The sequence below is a fragment of the Ipomoea triloba genome, chromosome 11 (assembly GCF_003576645.1).
Source record: "Ipomoea triloba cultivar NCNSP0323 chromosome 11, ASM357664v1".
Lineage (NCBI taxonomy): Eukaryota > Viridiplantae > Streptophyta > Magnoliopsida > Solanales > Convolvulaceae > Ipomoea > Ipomoea triloba.
Window position 1 is genome coordinate 11,120,718 of NC_044926.1, and position 19,321 is coordinate 11,140,038.

General features: G+C 35.5%; 1 protein-coding gene across 4 annotated transcripts; it reads left to right on the forward strand.

Annotated features, from left to right (window-relative positions):
* The first annotated feature begins 13,120 nt into the window (after nucleotides 1-13,120).
* Nucleotides 13,121-18,922, forward strand: LOC115997315 (nuclear transport factor 2-like). 4 transcript variants are annotated; one of them, XM_031236851.1, is made up of 9 exons: nucleotides 13,121-13,269; nucleotides 14,999-15,192; nucleotides 15,580-15,883; nucleotides 15,976-16,208; nucleotides 16,321-16,498; nucleotides 16,669-16,784; nucleotides 16,878-16,943; nucleotides 18,224-18,287; nucleotides 18,378-18,922. In XM_031236851.1, the coding sequence occupies exons 2-9, from the start codon at nucleotides 15,004-15,006 to the stop codon at nucleotides 18,614-18,616; spliced, it is 1,389 nt and encodes a 462-aa protein (XP_031092711.1). In that variant the 5' UTR covers nucleotides 13,121-13,269; nucleotides 14,999-15,003; the 3' UTR covers nucleotides 18,617-18,922. The 4 variants fall into 4 exon arrangements, with proteins under 4 accessions (XP_031092711.1, XP_031092715.1, XP_031092712.1 ...); XM_031236855.1 differs by having other exon boundaries at nucleotides 16,881-16,943; XM_031236852.1 differs by having other exon boundaries at nucleotides 13,135-13,269; nucleotides 15,004-15,192.
* Nucleotides 18,923-19,321: the final 399 nt, after the last annotated feature.

The following is a 19,321-nucleotide window of genomic DNA, read 5'->3' on the forward strand; positions in this document are numbered from 1 at the left end:
AAAGATAAAAATGTCCCCACTAAACTATTACACATTGTGCAATTAAACAATTGAACAAAAAGTCTGCAATTGAACTATCAAAAACTCATAAATTGTGCAAATAACATTTTTTACAGGTTACTTCCAAATTTTTCTTAAATATGATGTAATAATTTCAAATTATATGTGTATAATTATTTTAAAAATTAAAAGAAAAAAAAACAAATTTAAAAAAAAAAATTATGAGGGTGAAGGCAGCTTGGAGGTAGTCACTCATGGCTGCTTCAGAAGTTGGAAGCAGTTGATAGCTAAATTCCTCAAAGACAAGACAAAACACCAAATCGATACACCCACTTCTTTGAAAATTCAGCAAACAGAGGGTGATGTTACATCGCTCAACGTGGATGATTCATCCTTCACAATCTTATTGATCGCCCATGTTTTGATATTGCGTCTATTCAAGCCAATGTTTCGGCTGATCAACACAGATGGCTGCTGATTTTCCTGAAATTAACGGTGTGTCCTTTATAGAAACTGTCAAGGGTTACTTTGCCACTCTACAACCCCATATCGTTCCGTGATTGTGCCATATGGTTGTTGTCACTGGTTAGTCTTTATCTACGGGATCTCTCCCATCTTCTAACGTTGTGCCTCTAAATAAGAATGTCCAATAATTTGTAATGAGGTAGGTGTAATGCCCCAACATAAACATGAAATTACTTTCAACTCCTTTTTTCCGTCCTCTACCTCATGCTTCTTCTTCTCCTTCGGTTATTATCTTTTCCTCTGAATTTCTGAACATACTACTTTAGTATGTACTTTCATGGTCCAAGAAGGGGGTATTGCCCTGGACTAAGGCTAACCTTAACTCTGAAATTTCTCACTTTTTAAAATGGGTCCCACTTCCACATCATCAAATTTACAAATTCTTCACTATTTCTTCTACATTTCTGCAATATTCTTTCACTTTCAAAATTGGTTCCACTTTCATATTATATTATAAATATAATAACCAAATAATAATATAATAACTAAAAAGAAATAAAAAAAAAGTACACAAAGGCTGCCGCAGCTGCCATGCGGCAGCCTTTGTCAGCCTTAGCAAGCTTTCGTAATTAGAAAGCTTGCAAGACACCTGGCCAAATAAAATAAACAAACACAAAAAGAAAATTTCATATCAATGGCCACCTCATCTAACAAGTAGAAGACTTGCTAGGATGAGGACATCCTAATATGGCAGTCTATACTATGTTGCCAATATATGGGGAAAAGAGGGTTCCTGTTGGTGACTGGTACTAACTAGAACATGAACCAAGGACCTAGGGTCTTGGTTCAAGTTCCCCTATTTACTGAACTTGTATGTGTCTGCGTGTATATAGTCGTTGGAGCCAGGTGTTCTAGTTCCTCTAGAATCTGCAGTCATGCATAAGTGGGGATAATAATATGGAAGTGGAGCCATGGCTGCCTCCACCTTCCGAATTTTTTATAAAAAAAAAAAATATTTTTTTTCTTTTGTTTTTTTTTTCTTTTAATTTTTAAAAATAATAATTAAAATATTTATATATATATAATATGAAATTATGACATCAAGGGAAACTTGAAAATAACCTGTAAAAAAGTATTATTCGCATAATTTTTAAGTTTTTGATAGTCTAATTGTACACTTTTTTGTTCTATGATTTAATTGCGTGTAAAAGTTCAGTGACCTATTTAACACTTTTTCGTATCCTTTCTAACCATATATGACTTTGTCATAAAAATATCCTACCACACATTCTTATCTATTTCTGTCTTTGCCCATTGCCAATTGGAAATAGTTGATAGGTATGTAGCTAGTCCTGCTGACCTAAGTACGCATTACACTCACCAAACTGCCTATCTCTTTCTACATTCACTGACCCAATTCACAAAAAAGGAAATGTATGTTAATAATAATAATAATTCTACAAACGAAAAATTAAATAAAGGAAACATATAGAGAATATGTTTTTTTTTTAAATAGAGATTAGAAAATAAAAAAAGTAGAAAAATAGAAAAGGGGAGAAATTGTTGTAATTGATTAGTTGTGCCCGTTGGCCTATTAGCTTAATTAGTTGGTTAGAGTATCGTGCTGATAACGTGTTGTAATTGATTAGTTGTGCTTGTAGATCTGTTAGCTTTTAACCGATGAATTGCCAGAGAGTAGAGATAGAAAGTAGAGAAAAGGAGAGCCAAAATTGATTAGTTGTGCCCGTTGGCCTGTTAGCTCATAACCGGTGAATTGCTAAAGAGTAGAGATAGAAAGTAGAGACAAGGAGAGATAAGGAGAGCCAAAATTTCATTAGATCAACAACTTACTTACAAATGGTGTACAACATATATATATATATATATATATATATATATACATATATACATAATACAAATGTAATAATATGTACAATAATGAATAGATTAATGATTGATCGTTATATCCGTTACACTAATAATATCTTTTATATATATACTAGTTTTTCTTATGCGCGATGCGCAAAAAATAGGTGCCCAATATTAGTATTTTTATATTAAAATTTTAAATTTTAATATAGTAAATAATAATAATAATAATAATAATAATAATGTAAAATATTTTTATAAATTGGATATTTATATTTTTAAAAATAACTAAATGTAAAATATTTTTATAAATTGGATATTTATATTTTAAAAATAACTAAATGTAAAATATTTTTATAAATTGGATATTTATATTTTTAAAAATAACTAACATATAACTCTAATGTTTAATGTGTATATTATTATTATTATTATTATTGAAGAAGATAAGAAAATATATGGTGGATGCATGTGCATAGTAACAATAGTGGAAAAGATAACGGAAGTTATAACGGTAGGGGTATATTTGTCCAAAATATTAATTATGTAGTACAACTTTTATAGCATAATGTACAAAAAAACTTAACGGAAAAAACGGACATAAATGAGGGGTATAACATTCATTCACATTTATTATGTTTTTAGATATGTGTGTGTGTGTGTATCACTTCCCCTTGGACATTATTTTAACATAATCATGCCTCGTTTAAAACTTCATAGGAAAATCTTGTGGGAAAACCTAGACAAGAAAATTTATAAAAAAAATATATTTATGTCTCGTTAAAAACTTCAATTCACTGGGAAAACCACGTAGGGAAAACCTAGTTGAAGAAAAGAGAAAATGATATTTGTAAACTTATATATTGTACTGGTTACCTCATTAAAAACCTTAAATTAAGAAAACCATGTGGGAAAAACTTAGTTAAGGGGAAAGAGTACAACAATAAGCCTTCAAGGCATAATGTTCAGGATTTCGGGGTTCGTCTATTTAAGTATTTATTTGCAACTTCTCCCATTGACATTACTATATCATATTCATGTCTCGTTAAAAACTACACTAGAAAAATCCAATGGAAAAATTTTAGTGAGGAAAAGAGTGCATGGTATGTATATGTTGCAAAAAGTACAACTGTTAATCTTTTAAGACCCAATCTACCGGATTGATTCGAGTGAATGTACTTCTCATCTCTCGCTGAAGATAACAATCTTCAAGTTCTACATGACTTAAAGTAAAGTCATTGTCTCAAAAAGGTGTAGAGAAGGGATATTGTACAATCTTTAGATTGTTATTTAGAATTTATCATTTTATATTATAATCTCGTGACTCTTCTGGAGCTTTCGTGGGTTTAATATTTATATAACCTGTTTAATATTAATTCATGAAACATAACCACTTATAATTTGTATAAAACACACTTTATTATCCTCACATAGGGCATGTATGTAGAACAAATATAACTAGTTTTGAATTTGGCATCATGGAGATAAAAAAGAGTCAATATCAAGTGGTCTATATGAAAAACACACATTGATTTATCGCATAAATTTATAAATGAAGATACTAGAGGATATTTTGAATACTTAATTGTAGTAGGAGAACTAGGAGTTATTAGTAATTTCATTGTAAGGACAATGTCAGTCCTAATGCGATCATTGAACTTCTGGTTCTACAGTAGTGCTCCAATAGCAATGAAGTAATGGACTTCCAGTCCCAAAATATCCTCATTATTTTCTTTGAGTCTAAATAATTATTTTATCTACTTCAAGAGATTATTAGACAATCGTTAGTGTGATAAGTCAATTATACTTATCCATATTAAAGATAGTTTTTCAAAAATAGACTAATTGGTGTATATACTTTCTTTCAAGGAAACACTCGATATGCAAGTCGAGATAATACTTGGCTTTCCAAGTCCTTTATTTCCAAAATTTGTCTTTAGAACATGAGCTAATATCATTAAGCTTTTTATAACACCAACATAGGCTAAGATAATAAATAAATAATTTCATTAGTAGCCCCTTAATAAGTACCTAATGGTACATATTCATTTCTATATTTTTCTACTTTAGGAGGAAATTACTCAGTTAATTACTTTACTATTTCAAATTAAGTAAAACATTTGTACTTCAACAACAAACATGTGATATTTATTTTGAGAATTATAAACTCATCAATGATTTTTAAATAAACACTTTAGTGTCTAATGACCCATAATTTTAAGGTCATGACTTTAATAAGTTGCATATCAAAATTTATTATTATTCTGTCAATTATGTAGCAAAACTTTTAATTATGGTCATTATGAGAGATTATATTAAAATTAATTTTTTGGGTCTCTGCGTGGACCCTTGTGCTATAAACTCACTTTATATTATACCACCTCATCATTCTTATTTTCCTTTCGCACCATTTGTAACCTACATGGTTAATACCTTAATGGTGTACAAAAGGAATATATTAGCGAGTTGAGCTATATATGTCTTTAATTTCTCTCTTTATACGTTAATTAATCTAAGCGCTTCTAGCAACTAGTTCTGGATCCAAATTGTCATATAATATGAGCAATTTGAAGGCAATTGTGTTGTCGAAAACTTATAACATTTTCAAGAATTTCTCCCATATATAAAAGTTCATGGTAATTTTTAAGTCAACCAGATTCTAACCATTTCTCAAAAATATTTTATATCTAGTTGTTCCGCATCCCAGTATTATGATTATTTGGTGCACCTATAAATTTACTGGGTTTTCTCGTTGTTTGGACAATCGTCTTAAATATTTAACTTTTAACATTTTTCAAGAGTGAAAAAATTCTTTACTACATCTAGTTATTGTGAATTCTTATTTTTCTATACCAATGAATCTCCCACATTTCTAGTGTCAAAGAGTATTGATAGATATATATGGTCCAATTTGGGGAATGTGTATGAGACATAGTCACTCTTTTTATAAAATAGATTTATTTGACAGATATATTTGATTTCTTTTTGAACTTCCAGTTCAATCAAATTGTTACTTGGATTTGGTTTTGAAGATCATTTCATTCCATGAAATTTCGCGGTATTCAATTTAAATTTGATCACACTACAAAAAATGTGAAATTGCGACGGACTCATTCAATTGCTAAACTAGCGACGGAATAGCGACAATTTAGTGACATATTTTAATTTTTTTGTTAAATAGAAATTTAGCGACGAATTAGCGAGGGATTTCCGATGGATATTGCTACCGAATAAAATAGCGACGGTTTTGCGACATATTAGTGACGAATTTTTTGGGGCTAATTCCATAATTTTTATTTGCTACAGTGTAGCGATGCTAAATACGCGAAGCGGGAGTTTTTTTTTTTTTTTTTTTTTAAATTTAGCAAAATGCATCGCTAAATTTACAACCGGATTTTTCAAAAATATTTCAACAACGGATTTATAAATTCGTCGCTAAATATGCAAGTTTTTTTAAAATATATTTTAGCGACGGATTCACCTATCTGTCGCTAAAATTTAAGATTTTTTTAAAATCTTAGTGACGGATGTAGTAATCCGTCGCTATTGTTTTAATTTTAACCCTTGCTAACTCTTCTCTCAGTTGAACAACAAGAGCGTAGCTGAGGCACTAAGCTAAGAAAACATCTTCTCTCTTATCACCGACTCACGTCCTCCGTCACCGAGTCGCCGAAAGAGTACCAGGTTTGTTTGTTTCTATCCTAATCTTTACTTCTTTTCCCCTTTCATTGCTAATCTCAGAAGCCCTAGTTTCCCCTTCTTTGATTTATTATTTGTATTGCTATTGCCAACGTAGTGCTAGAAAAAACTGGAATTGAAATTGTTGTTAGGTTTCATTCAAAGAAAGTTTGTTGTGACTCGGAAGAGGTGTTATAATGAATGCTACAGAAAGTCTGATTTCTCATCTCATAATTTTATTTGATTGTTCTGTACAGATATGGAATGCAAAGTTCTCAATGTCTGGCCAAAATGCTTGTGGAGTATTTTAGCGAGAAGTTTGGCTTGCAGAAGTGCATCTTGTATATCATTAAATTGCAACTATGCATTACCACTTTGCTTGTGTACTGGATAAGCTGAATCTTTCAACATCCTTTTATTTATTTAATAATAATAATAATAATAATAATAATAATAATAATAATAATATTATTATTATTATTATTATTATTATTATTATTATTTATTTTGTTGGGTGGTGGTGGGCAGTGGTGTTGCTGGTGAGTTTGACTATCAGCTTGTTGACATGGATTATTTAATGGTTTTTAATCTCTCATTTAATGTTGTTTTCCTTCTAGCATATCTTAATCATCCTTCTTACTTGTCTTTCCGATACAGTTTGTTGAATTTCTAGCAGTCAATCATGTCTGTAAAGGTTGCGCTAAACTCTCCGAGGACAGTGTTATTTGTCTGCTGCATGTAATTCGTTTATTTCTCCGAAGCCGAATGGTGTATACCGTTTAGGGTTTCTGTTGCAAGTCAAGACACCGTAATACGTCTTCATCCTTCTTTCGGGTTGTCTTGCATGGCATCGCAGGCTGGTGGTTTTCTTGAGGCAATCACGACCAGATGGGCAGACTTGGTGTTGGAGGATAAGGAGGTGGGTTTGGAGTGTGTTGAGGCCAACCAGGTTGCGACGGAGGCGGAGGCAGCATCCTGGCGTTTGGTTGGGCGTTTCTTAAATAATCGACTTGTCAAGGTTGAGTATATGCGACAGGTTATAGCTTCAGTTTGGAAACCGGTTAAGGGGGTCCAAATCTCAAAGGTCGAACCTAATCTGTTCTTGTTCATGTTTTTTCACAAGACTGACCTGCAGCGTGTTTTTTATGATGGTCCCTGGTCCTTTGAGAATAACACATTGGTTTGTAAGCCTGTTGGTGAGGGTGAATTGCCGGGGGAGTAGCGTTTTATTCTGTTGACATGTGGGTCCAAGTCTATGATCTTTTTCTTGGTTACACGACTGATGTGATCCTCGAACAGGTTGGGAATTTCATTGGTTCCTTTGTTCGTTTTGATGATAGACAACTGGGTGGAAACCTTCTATCGCATCCGTGTTTCCATACATGTTGCCAAACCCCTCAGGAGACGCATGAAGCTTATTAGACGTGACAAGTATCGGAGTTGGATCAATTTTAAGTACGAGCGTCTTCATATATTTTGTTTCTTTTTCGGCTTACTTGAACACTCAGAGAAGTTCTATCTTAAGGCCCGTGACTCAGTTTTGCCACTTGATTAGTATCCATATGGTTTATGGATGCGTGCAAGCCTGTCGAGGGGGCCTAGGCCTGTCGGGGAGCGATGGTTGGTTCCAGCGTCTAGTGTGGTTTTGTCAGCCATGGAGACAGACCAATCCGGCTAGACAGTTGACGCTGGTTCATGGTTAGCCTCGAGGTAACACCGGATGGGATCAGATGTGGGTGTTGTGGTAGTCTCCAAGCGTCGTCGAGGTCCCCAAGGTGGTGGTAGGGTGCCGTGTAGGACAAGTTCTGATGTCCCTATGTCTGACAGTTCAAAAAACTTGCAATTGGCGGGTCCTGGTCTCTAGGCCCGCCCCTCTCAATGAGTACCCTCAGTTGAAAATGTTGTGGCTTGGGCAATCTACGTACAGTTCGCGAAGTGGAGGACATGGTGTCCTGTAAAAAGCCTGATTTTGTGTTCTTGATGGAAACTAAGGTGGTACGTGGGCATGCGGAACGCCTTTGTATCAAACTTGGTTTCGAGGGTTTGTTTTATGTGGACAGTGTAGGTTTGAGTGGTGGCTTGGCGCTCTTTTAGAGGAAAAACAATACTGCTAGATTAATCAATTTTTCAAAGAATCACAAGGATGTGGAGGTTAGTATGATTGGTCTCTTGCCTTGGCGTATGACCTATTTCTATCGATTCCCTGAGTGCAGCAGGGGAAAAGATTCTTAGGATTTGCTTTAAGTCCCTTACCTCTCGTTCTGCTCTCCCATGGGTTGTTCTAGGGGATTTTAATGATCTCCTATATCAGTCTGAGAAACGTAGTAGGGTTCCTCACTTAGAAAACCTCCTACGTGACTTTGGGGAAGCTCTCGATGAATGTGGTTTGTTGCAGCTACCAACAAAGGGTTATCCTTATATTTGGGAGCGAGGAAGTGGAATGGAGGCTTGGGTGGAGGAAAAGCTGGATAAGGTGGTGGCTAATGGGGATTGGCGTGGGAAGTTAGAGGCTGCTCGGGTCCTAGATATCCTAACTAGGTCATCAGATCACTCCACCATCTTTCTTGATATTCACGGGTTGATGAATAGGTGTGGTGGTGGCAATCGTGGTTTTCGCTTTTAGATGGCTTGGTTACTGGATGATGGTTGTCGTGAGGATGTGGAGAATGCATGGTGTGATGGGCGTGAGAGAGGTTTGATGAATTTGTACGTTTTTGTGGTGATAAGCTGAAAAGTTGGGAAGATGACCGGTTTCACAACTTTGGGAAAAGAATTGAAGCCCTACGCAAGGAGTTGATGAAGTAGCGTGGACTTACGGACCCAAATTCCTTGGCTGAGTTTCGTAGGGTGAATACCGAGTTGGCACGTTTGGAGTCTTAGGAGGATGCCTACTAGAGACAACGTGCTAAGAAACACTGGCTCCAAGGTGTTGATGCCAATACACGTTTCTACCACATGTATGCCTCTAACAAAAAATGTAAAAACACTACCTACGGCTCAAAGATAATTCGGGGAGTTGGGTCGAGGGGGAAGCTATTAACACTGTTATTTTAAATTATTACAATAATACTTTCACTGCAAATCAGTCTGTTGGTGGTGGTGGGGAGTTTTTCACATCTATAGCGCCCCGTGTGTCTCAAAGACACAATAACATGCTCAGCACTCCCTTTGAGAAGGATGAGGTTAAATTAGCATTGTTTTCTATGTTTCCTAATAAAGCTCCTGGCCCCGATGGGATAAATCGAGGATTCTACTAGCACTTTTGGGATGTAGTGGGCTGTGATGTTACAGATTTTGTTTTAGGCTGTCTAAATTCAGGGTTATGGCCAGATGGACTGAATGGCACCAATATAGTTTTTATCCCGAAAAGAATGTGCTTGAAGCTGTGACTGATCTAAGGCCAATTGCCCTCTGTAATGTTGTGTATAAGATCATGACAAAGATGATAACTAATAGGATGAAGCCATTGATGGATGACGTGATTTCGGAATCCTAGAGCGCCTTTGTTCCTAACATGCTCATCACTGACAATATCCTTATAGCTGCTGAGGTTGACCACTTTCTAAATAGAAAACAGTTGAGCAAGGTCAGATGGGGGGGCTTTGAATTGGATATGGCTAAGGCTTAAGACATAATGGAGTGGTCTTTTTTAAGGAAGATGATGGTGGCATTGGGTTTTAATCTGAACTGGGTAAATATGGTAATGAGGTATGTTACTACTGTTTCCTACAACATTCTAGTTAATGGAAGTAGTGGTGGCCAGGTAATCCCCTCACGGGGATTGAGACAAAGGGACCCTCTTTCTCCCTATCTTTTTATTATGTGCTCTGAGGGACTCTCCTTATTGTTATAGCAAGCCCAGATGTCTGGTTTTAGCCCAGATGTCTGGTTTCATTCATGGAATTTGGGTAGCAAGGGGGGCTCTTGCCATCTCACATTCACTCTTTGCAAACGATAGCCTATTGTTCTTTAAAGCAAATGACCAGGAAGTGGGCGTGGTAAAACAGTACCTCCTCACATACGAAAACATGTCTGGTTAGGCTGTTAATTTCCAGCGTGATTTGGTTGCTGGTATGCTTGGGGTTGTTAAGGCGGACAATTTTGGTAAGTACCTAGTTTTACCCTCCTTAGTTGGAAGAAATAAACGGGTTGTCTTTGCCTACATTGAGGAGAAAGTCTCGCAAATGGTCAATGCTTGGAACAAAAAATTGCTTACTAGGGCAGGTAAAGAGATTCTTCTCAAAAGTGTGGCATAGGCAATGCCCACATTTTCTATGAGTGTGTTCCTCTTACCAGATTCATTATGTTTGGTCCTGGAGCGCGCTATGAATCGTTTTTGGTGGGGTTCGAAACATCCCAATGATAGAAGGATTCATTGTTTGGCTTGGGATCATCTGTGTGCCTTGAAGAAGTTCGGTTGGTTGGGCTTCAAAGACCTTTGTGCATTTAATTTGACTATGTTGGGTAAACATGGTTGGCGCTTCTTGACCGAACCACATTCACTGGTTGCACGAGTTTACAAGGCAAGGTATTTTCCTAAGTCCTCCTTAATCGATGCCACCTTGGGTAACTGCCCAAGTTCTTGCTGGAGAAGCATTATGGCTGCTCATGATCTTGTATGCGGTGGAGTGAGGCGTAGGATTGGCAATGGAACCAGTACTCTAGTTTGGGGAGATCCGTGGTTGTTGGATAGAACGAATCCTATGATCCAAACCATCATGCCCCCTTAGCTTCGTGGTACAAAGGTTGTGAGCCTAATTGATCCTTTAACACAATCTTGGGACTTACCCTTCTGAGAGATTTATTCATACCTTCTAATGTTGAGCATATCGCTTGTACCCCTATGAGCCCAGATTATGAAGACTCATGGTACTAGTTTGGAGACCCGAGGGGGTGTTATACGGTAAATAGAGGTTATAGAGTTGTCATGGGTGAATTCACTGACCAACTTACTAATTTTAAGGGTTGGTCTAAGCTATGGAGATTAAAAGTCCCCCCTAAATGAAGAACTTTTCTTTGAAGAGCTGTGAAAAATGTGTTTTCCACCACCACCAATTTATATTTAAAAAGAGTGGAAGTTAACCTCTCATGCCCTATGAGTGATGCTCATAACGAAAATACAATGCATGCATTAATTTCTTGTGTCTTTTCCTAGCGTGTATGCCGTGAGAGTGCTTTGCCCGTTGCAGTTATGGACAACACGGATTTCTCTAGCTGGTTGGATGCCACATTCTCAATCTTGGAGGACAATCAGTTGGAGTCGGTTGCTGTTGTGCTCTATGGTATTTGGAATGCCAGAAATGATGCACTATGGAATTCGAAGTTACCATTGCCACACACTGCCTGGCATTCAGCGTTTGGTGTGTTGTCTTCATGGCGTACTGCCACGCAACGCTCCAGCTCCAGTTCCCACCCGACGCCACCCGTTGCCTCACAGCAGCAGATCATGGAGCCAAGTTGTTACATTGATGCTGGTTATGATCCCCAGTCCGGGAAGGCCACGTTCAGGGCTCTCATCTTCTCGCCCACATGGGAGTTCATAACTGCAACAAATGGCACCTTGTCCCATTGTACTTCACCGATGATGGCAGAAACTATGGCTTGCAAGGAGGCTCTCACATGGCTTAAGGATCGGGGAGTACACAAGATTCGTTTATGCTCTGATTGTTCCACCCTGTGTCACAATTTGGCAACTTCTAACACCAACTTCAGGTCCTATGAGTATTGTTAGCGATTGCAGGAATCTTATTCGTTCTTTTGTTTTTTGCTCTATTCATTTTGTTAATCTCGTTGCTAATAGTTTAGCTCATGCTCTAGCTACAGCTGCCTATAGTCAAGCTAACAATATGTATTGGGACTCTGTCGCTCCTGATTTCATTTCTTCTCTTTTATAAATCGATATTTAATTTGTTTTTTTTTTTTTTAAATGATTTTATTTAGATTTTAATTTGTAAGAATTTGTTAGTTTTTTTTTTTAAAAAAAGAATTTGTTAGTTACTTTCTAAAATATAAATATCAAAGTTATAAAAATGGTTACATTATTGTTATTGTTATTGTTATTGTTATTGTTATTATTATTATTATTATTATTATTATTATTATACAATAACATTAATATATAAATCTAAATTAAAAAACTTATAAGAATGAATCAATGTTATTACCGCAATTTATGTATATGTATTTGATTGTATACTTAGTGAGTTGTACATTGCGATACAAATATTGTACTACTCCCTCCGTCTCATTTTATGTGTCTGGTTCGGTTAACGAGGCTTGACTGAAGTTATTTTTAATTCAATTTTTTATAATATTGATTTTAGTATTAATATACAAAATTTATATATTTAGAAACTAAACTAAAAGTACTATTAAACACAAAAAATCAAATTTAAAATAAGTAAAAAATACTAAAGAAAACAAACAAAAAAAAAAGAGTTGATTTGACCAATGAATAGTAAATAGGACAGGTACAATGGGACAGGGGAGTATTATTTTTATCGAACAAAATTATTTTGCATAGTTAAACTTCCGCTAATATATATTAAATGTTACCATAATTATATTTTATCATTTACCGTATCTAAAATTTTGTTCGATAACAATTATTAATCATACCATAATTATTATCCAAATTATCAACTATACTTTTTAATATAAGATGAATTCTACAACTATGAATTATTTTTTTAAAAATTTATATACTATTATTTAAAAAAATATTTCAATATAACTAAGATTTTAATATTGAGTGCTAATATTGGATATCTACTTTTGTGCATCGTGTCATTCATCAGAATGAATATTTTTTCTTCGATTTGATTTTTTTAGTAGCCAAATATATAAATATTCAAAAAATAACTTCCTAAAATCATTTTTCAAAATTTTAAACAGAACCTTAATTAAATATCGATTTAAAAATAAATCTCACATGACCTTTCTCAAAAAAAATCCTATTATTATAATCTCAAATCCGGACATCTGTGAACCAAATGACCCCTTAGTATTTGCTGGTCTTAATGGGATTTTTGCCATAATTAGGATAAATACCTGCGGAGTATATTATACGACTATACATCATATGTACCCAAAAAGAATAAAATAAATGTGCATCAATAGTCATACTCTATAAAAACATTGCCTTTGGAGTGTGATCTCATCTCTCACAGCGCACAACAAAAACATCAATTCTCCAGTATCTTTGTACTGTCTTCTATCTCTATCTCCTCCGCGAACGCTTGATTCACACGGCGACGGGTACTTTCTACTTTCATTTCTCTTTTTCTTCATTTTTTTTGGGGTACAATTTCTTATTGTTTTCTGATTAAGTTTCTTCCGAGCGATCACTGACCGCTGCTCTCACTGTAAAGATTTAACTCTGATTTCAGTGGAAATAGATCAAGTCATTTTATTGGTTTTCTCTTGGTATATTTTTGCTTTCTCGAATCTCTTTGCTTAGTGGGTATCGGCTTATAATCATTGTTGGTCATGCCATGATGTTTTTTTATATGGATCAGCGAACTTAATGGATTTTTCCTACTTTTAATTAGATCAGTTTGTTCTTTGATCTGGGTATGTGTTAGTTATTCGATTAGAACATATTTCAGTGTATCTTCTGCAATCTGCAGTAGTTTTCTCTTAATTTTTTTCTGTTCTTTTTATTTTTGTAAATTAACAAAAAAAAAAAAAAAAAAAACTTTATTCAATTGAATGAAACCATGATTTACGCGGTTGGTGTGTGGGTGGGGATGGAGGGCATGCAGTCTTCAACAAGCCCATTTTGTGCTTGTGCTTATTGCTAGGATATCTTTTTCCTGCTGGTTTTGCTTCATTGATTATGTGTTTATTTTGATTTAAGACTTGACCATATGAGATTTTTATAGATTACAGATATGTTTGTTGCTGTTATCACATATCTGAAGTTAAAGAATATAACTTTTTATTATTATTATAATTATTTTATTTTAAATTTATTTCATCATACATACACACTAGTATATGGTAAACTGTGACACAACCTGTTTGATGGTTGGAAGTTGAGAGTCTGTGTTGAACTATAAGGCCCCAACTAGTTTCTTATTTACAAGTGTGTTGAACGGTTGAACCATAAGGGCCTGGTCAGTTCTAACCTTGCACATTGCATTTTTTAAGAATGTTATATCTTTGACTCTGTGAAATGGGAATATATGTGCCCCAGTGTACTCCCATATCTTGGTTCTGTTCTTAATAGGAAGTTAGATGATGAAGGAATGTAAAGAGTTAAGTCCAGTTGGATGAAGTGGAGAAGTGCAATGTTATATGTGACAATAAATTGTATGTAGAGGTGGAAAAAATTTCTTTAGAATGGCCATTAGGCCAGCCATGCTTTACGGCCACAAGTGTTAAGTTGTGAAAGGCAAAATGTGCATAAAGTGGTTGTAGTTATACTAGCTAAATGGAAATGCTAAGACATGTGTGGAAATACAGGAAAGGACAATATTAGAAATGACCTTATTTGGAGCAAGGTAGAAGAGTTGCCTATTTGAGATAACTTTGGAAATGTGCAACAAATAAATATGGATACGCCAATTAGAAAGTATGATAATGTGGTTGTAACTAGTAATAGGAGATACTAGAGGAAGAGGTAGATGAAAGCCTTCTTGGATTGAAGTTATTAAGAAAGAAATCCTAGCTCAAGTGTTGATGAAAGATTTAACATTTGATATAATTGAATAGAGAACTAGAATCTGCATGGATGACTCACACTATTGGGATTAGAGCATTGCTAAATTGAGCTTTTCCTGAAAGGCAGGAAAAAACCGCAGTCTGTAACCATCTTTATGCCTTAGTTTGTTATGTTCTGAAGTTTGTAGGCCTTTACTCTGAACCTTCCAAGTTCTATCTGGATAGAAAATGCATCAACTTGGACCATTTCAAATTCTAGTTGTTAAGTCATTACTTAAATCTTTTTCTCTGATGCGTTTTGTAATTTGTGGTATATTATTAGATTAGATGGCAACAGAGGCAGAAAGTCCTGCTACCACTGTTCCAAGTGCGCAGATAGTTGGTAATGCCTTTGTGGAACAATACTATCATATTCTACACCATTCTCCAGAACTAGTTTACAAATTTTATCAAGATTCAAGCATCTTAAGCCGACAAGACCCAAATGGAGTGATATCATCTGTGACAACAATGCAAGTAAGTATTTCAGTAATTTCCTTTCTTTTTTCATATTGTGTTCAGTGTTGGAAAAGCATGACCTTCATCTTCACTATCATCATTGAGTGTGAGTATAGCTGAATCTTTGAAGCACATTAGCACAATTAAAGTAATAAATATTCTATAGCACTTTAGGACTTTGAGTTTCATCCATATTTTCATTGATTTGTTTAAAAATTTGTTCACCTACAGTCTTGACATTTACATTTAGCTATCATGTTGACATAATGTGTCTTCTACTTGTATTGATTTTTTATATATCACTATAGTTTTTTGAGTATTTATAAGTTGTATGATATAATTACTGTCTTAATTTAGTTATTGGTTAACTTTTAGTAAAAGTTTTTTGGTCTCCAACTTGATTAGGCAATCAATGAAAAGATATTGTCCCTGGATTCAAAGAACTCCAAAGCAGAGATTAAAACTGCAGATGCTCAGGATTCTCACCAGGCTGGGGTGATTCTTTTAGTGACAGGGTGTTTGACTGGAAGGGATAATGTGAGAAAGAAGTTTACTCAAACATTTTTTCTAGCTCCACAAGAGAAGGGGTACTTTGTCTTGAATGACATTTTTAGATATATTGAAGAGAATGAAGCTGTAGAGAATATCTCTGAACCAGTTAATGCTGTAAATGAAGCTAGTCAGGCTGCAGTATTACCGTCTGATCCAGGTATAATTTGTTTTCTTTAAAACAAGTATCCAGAGTAAGTATACAGCTATTTGTCAATATCCATAACTATGCTGATGTCCTTTTCTGTTCAGAGCCTGTTCATGCTCCTGATGATTCTACGTATGATCCTGCAACTACTATAGCATCTGAGGAGTTACACAATGGCGCAGAAGTTTGTGACCCCTCAGATAACGAGGAAGGATCAGTGATTGAAGAAGAGGTTCTTAATGAACCCCAAGTTTATTCAAGTCAAAAAGAAACTGATATTGTTGAAAGTTCAGATCCTTCTGCAGCCCAAGAGGAGAAAAAATCATATGCTTCGATTGTAAGTTTTTCTGCCTAGTTCTCCTCTTCTTGTGACTTCCGTTCTTAGTATTCTTTACCTTTACAACTGTGGAAGAATGATTTTCATAATTCTTTTCACAAAAACCATATAGGTGAAGGTCACTAAGGCGGCTACTCGTACTATAGCCTACATTCCAACATCTAGCACCCAGGTGGCAACTGTAAAATCTGATCAACAAGCGCTTGGGTCTGAAAAGACTCCCACTGAACCAGAACCCTTGGCTCCTTCAAATGACAATGCTCCTGAAAGTAGCAATACCCACGAGGAAGGTATCTACTCAAGTTGACTTGTAGGGAGAATTTAAGATAGCATCGATAGTAGATGGAGTTTATAATCTCAGGATACACGAAACGCGGACACAATTCTAGAACAAATCCCAAAGCATTAACCTTTTACCTGAACTGTATATTTAGCTCACTTTTTGCCTTGGGGGTTGTAGGTTACTCCATTTATGTGCGGAACTTGCCCTCCACTGCAACAGCTGGACAACTTCAGGAGGTTTTTAAGAAATTTGGAGCCATTAAGCATAACGGTATTCAAGTCAGAAGTAATAAGGTGCAGTTCAGACAAATCATGTGCATTTTCTGTTTTATTCAAACCTATATACATCAGTTATATGTTGCTTACAAGTTTTGTCTTTGCTCTCAGCAGCAGGGATTTTGCTTTGGTTTTGTGGAATTTGAGTCTTTGAGTGCTATGCAAAATGCAATAGAGGTAATAACTTGGTAACATTTCTTGTGATGATTTCATTTTATGAAGGCGGTATCCTTCTACAGGGTCCAACCAGCTCTATTTAATTATTAAAAGATCAAAGCCCAATAATACTTTTGTGATTTTTACCTTAAGTTATGCCTTGGATTCTTTGCTTTGCCATCTAATGCCAGATTTTCAGGATGCCATTTTTTTTTTTTTTGTTTTGTTTGATCTCGTGCTCCTTTAATAGCTTAAACGTGCAGCCAGTTTATCAAAATCACTTATAAATATTTCCACTCATTGAAAGAGATTGATCTATTTGATCAAGAGATAGCAGATAACTTTAATCTTTGACTAGGATCAAACACAGCTAAGCCTTAATCCTGGACCAGTTGAGTTTGGTTGATTTATGGATTATATTCCTCCACCATTTCTGTCTAATACTAACTCAGTTGTAACCCATTGTACTAAGCAGAGAGAAGCTGAAGAAACATAACATTAATTTGTTTAGCTTCCCCTTATTTTGGACAAGTCTGAAATAGAACCACTCATGCCACATGTATTCTGTATTGTATAGGTGATAGCCAATCTAAATGATTACACAATCTTCCTTGCAATATTTCCCCACTATGGATAGTTGTATGTTTTTTTTTTTTTTGAGTACTACTGACTCTGTTACAATGTAATATATGTCCATACATACTTTCTCAACCTATTGAAGCACAAAGAGTCAATGCCCCCACTGGGGTTCGAACCAGTGACTTCTCATTTGGGAGAGCCTCAACTATGCTGCTTGACCACAAGGTCTTTGGCGTTTATAGTTGTACTTAAAGCACAGTAGCACACCCTAATTAAATGGACGAATGTGGATCCGTGTTGTCTTTTTGAATCTTGTCCATTTAGAATAAGATTGTCTGCCCAGATTTGCATGCATCCTCCAATATTTTTTAAAATTTTTCTGGAAGATTAAATCATTTTACACTCTCACATGGATGATGGGAGTGGGTTCGAGCCTCAGTGGAGGCAACTGTTGACTCTTTGTGCTTCAGTAGGTTGAGAAAGTAGCTATGAATAGATACTACATTGTAACAGAGTCAGTAGTACTCAAAAAAAAAATCATTTTAGATAAGCCCAAGGGCTTTTGTTTGTTCCACTTGTAGATTTTAATGCTTCCACATCTGACTGTATCCAAACTGTGAGATACATCTTATCCTGTTATGCTGGCGAATTTTGCTAGGACGGCAACTTTTTGTCTCACCTTATCTTTAACTACCTTTTTATTTTAACACATGATATTTCAGGCCTCGCCAATAACAATAGAGGGTCGCCAAGCTGTAGTCGAGGAAAAGAGAACTACCACTAGAGGCATGTTTCAATTGATATCGTGTGACTTACTGCATTATGAAAATTTTAGGTTTAGATGACTGACAGGCAATAACACCACCATTTGTGCAGTTGTGGGCAGCTCAAGAGGAGGGGGGAGGTACTCTTCTGGAAGAGGCGGGTTCCGGGGTGAAAGTTTCAGAGGCCGTGGAAACTTTGGTGGCGGGAGAGGTTACGGCAGGAGCGAGTTCAGGAACCAGGCTGATTTCGGTATTCGGTCAAAGGGACGTAACGTTGAAACCTATAGGCGTGTAGACCAGAACGAGAGCGGTCGTCAAGGAGGGATGAATAAGAACACAACTTCTGCATAGTAGAAGCAATAATAAATTTTGCACACTTGATCAAGTTTTCCAAAAGTTCTGATTTAGTTGCTTTCATTAACCTCCCTCTTGTGACAATTGCCCCCAGCCCCCCATGCTCCCTTTTTTTTTCTTTGTTGAGTGATCCAGAGATCATTAGATGTTGAGGTTTACATGAGAGTCATATGTGAGTGTTTCTATTATTAGTAATTTTTTTTCCTTCCATTTTAAGCTTAGGCTAGATACACGTTTGATAGGAATTGTATTTTTTAAAAAAGAAAATAATCTCTCTTTAATACAATTTTGTGTTCTATGAAAGTCCTGACCTATTGAAGCTTGAGCCTAAGTTCCATTTGGCAATTGTTATACCATGGATCAGCATTATGAATTCTGATACAAAAATTGTGTACTTTCAGTTAACACATTTTTGTATCTACAGTTAATAGTTTCTGTACACGTAAACAAATAAGTCGATAGTTGCTGACACATAATATATGATAACTAATAGTACAGAAATTATTGTCAATTGCAGGTATAGAATGTATCAACTACAGATACAAAATTTGAAAATTATTTTTTTGATTAGATTTACAATGCAAGGTAGATATTGGTTCATGGTATAATTTGCCTCCATTTTGTATGTCGGAATTGAGTTATAATAAAATCCCAATTTCCTCACCAAAAAAAAAATCCCTATTTGGGTGTCTAATTTGTTTG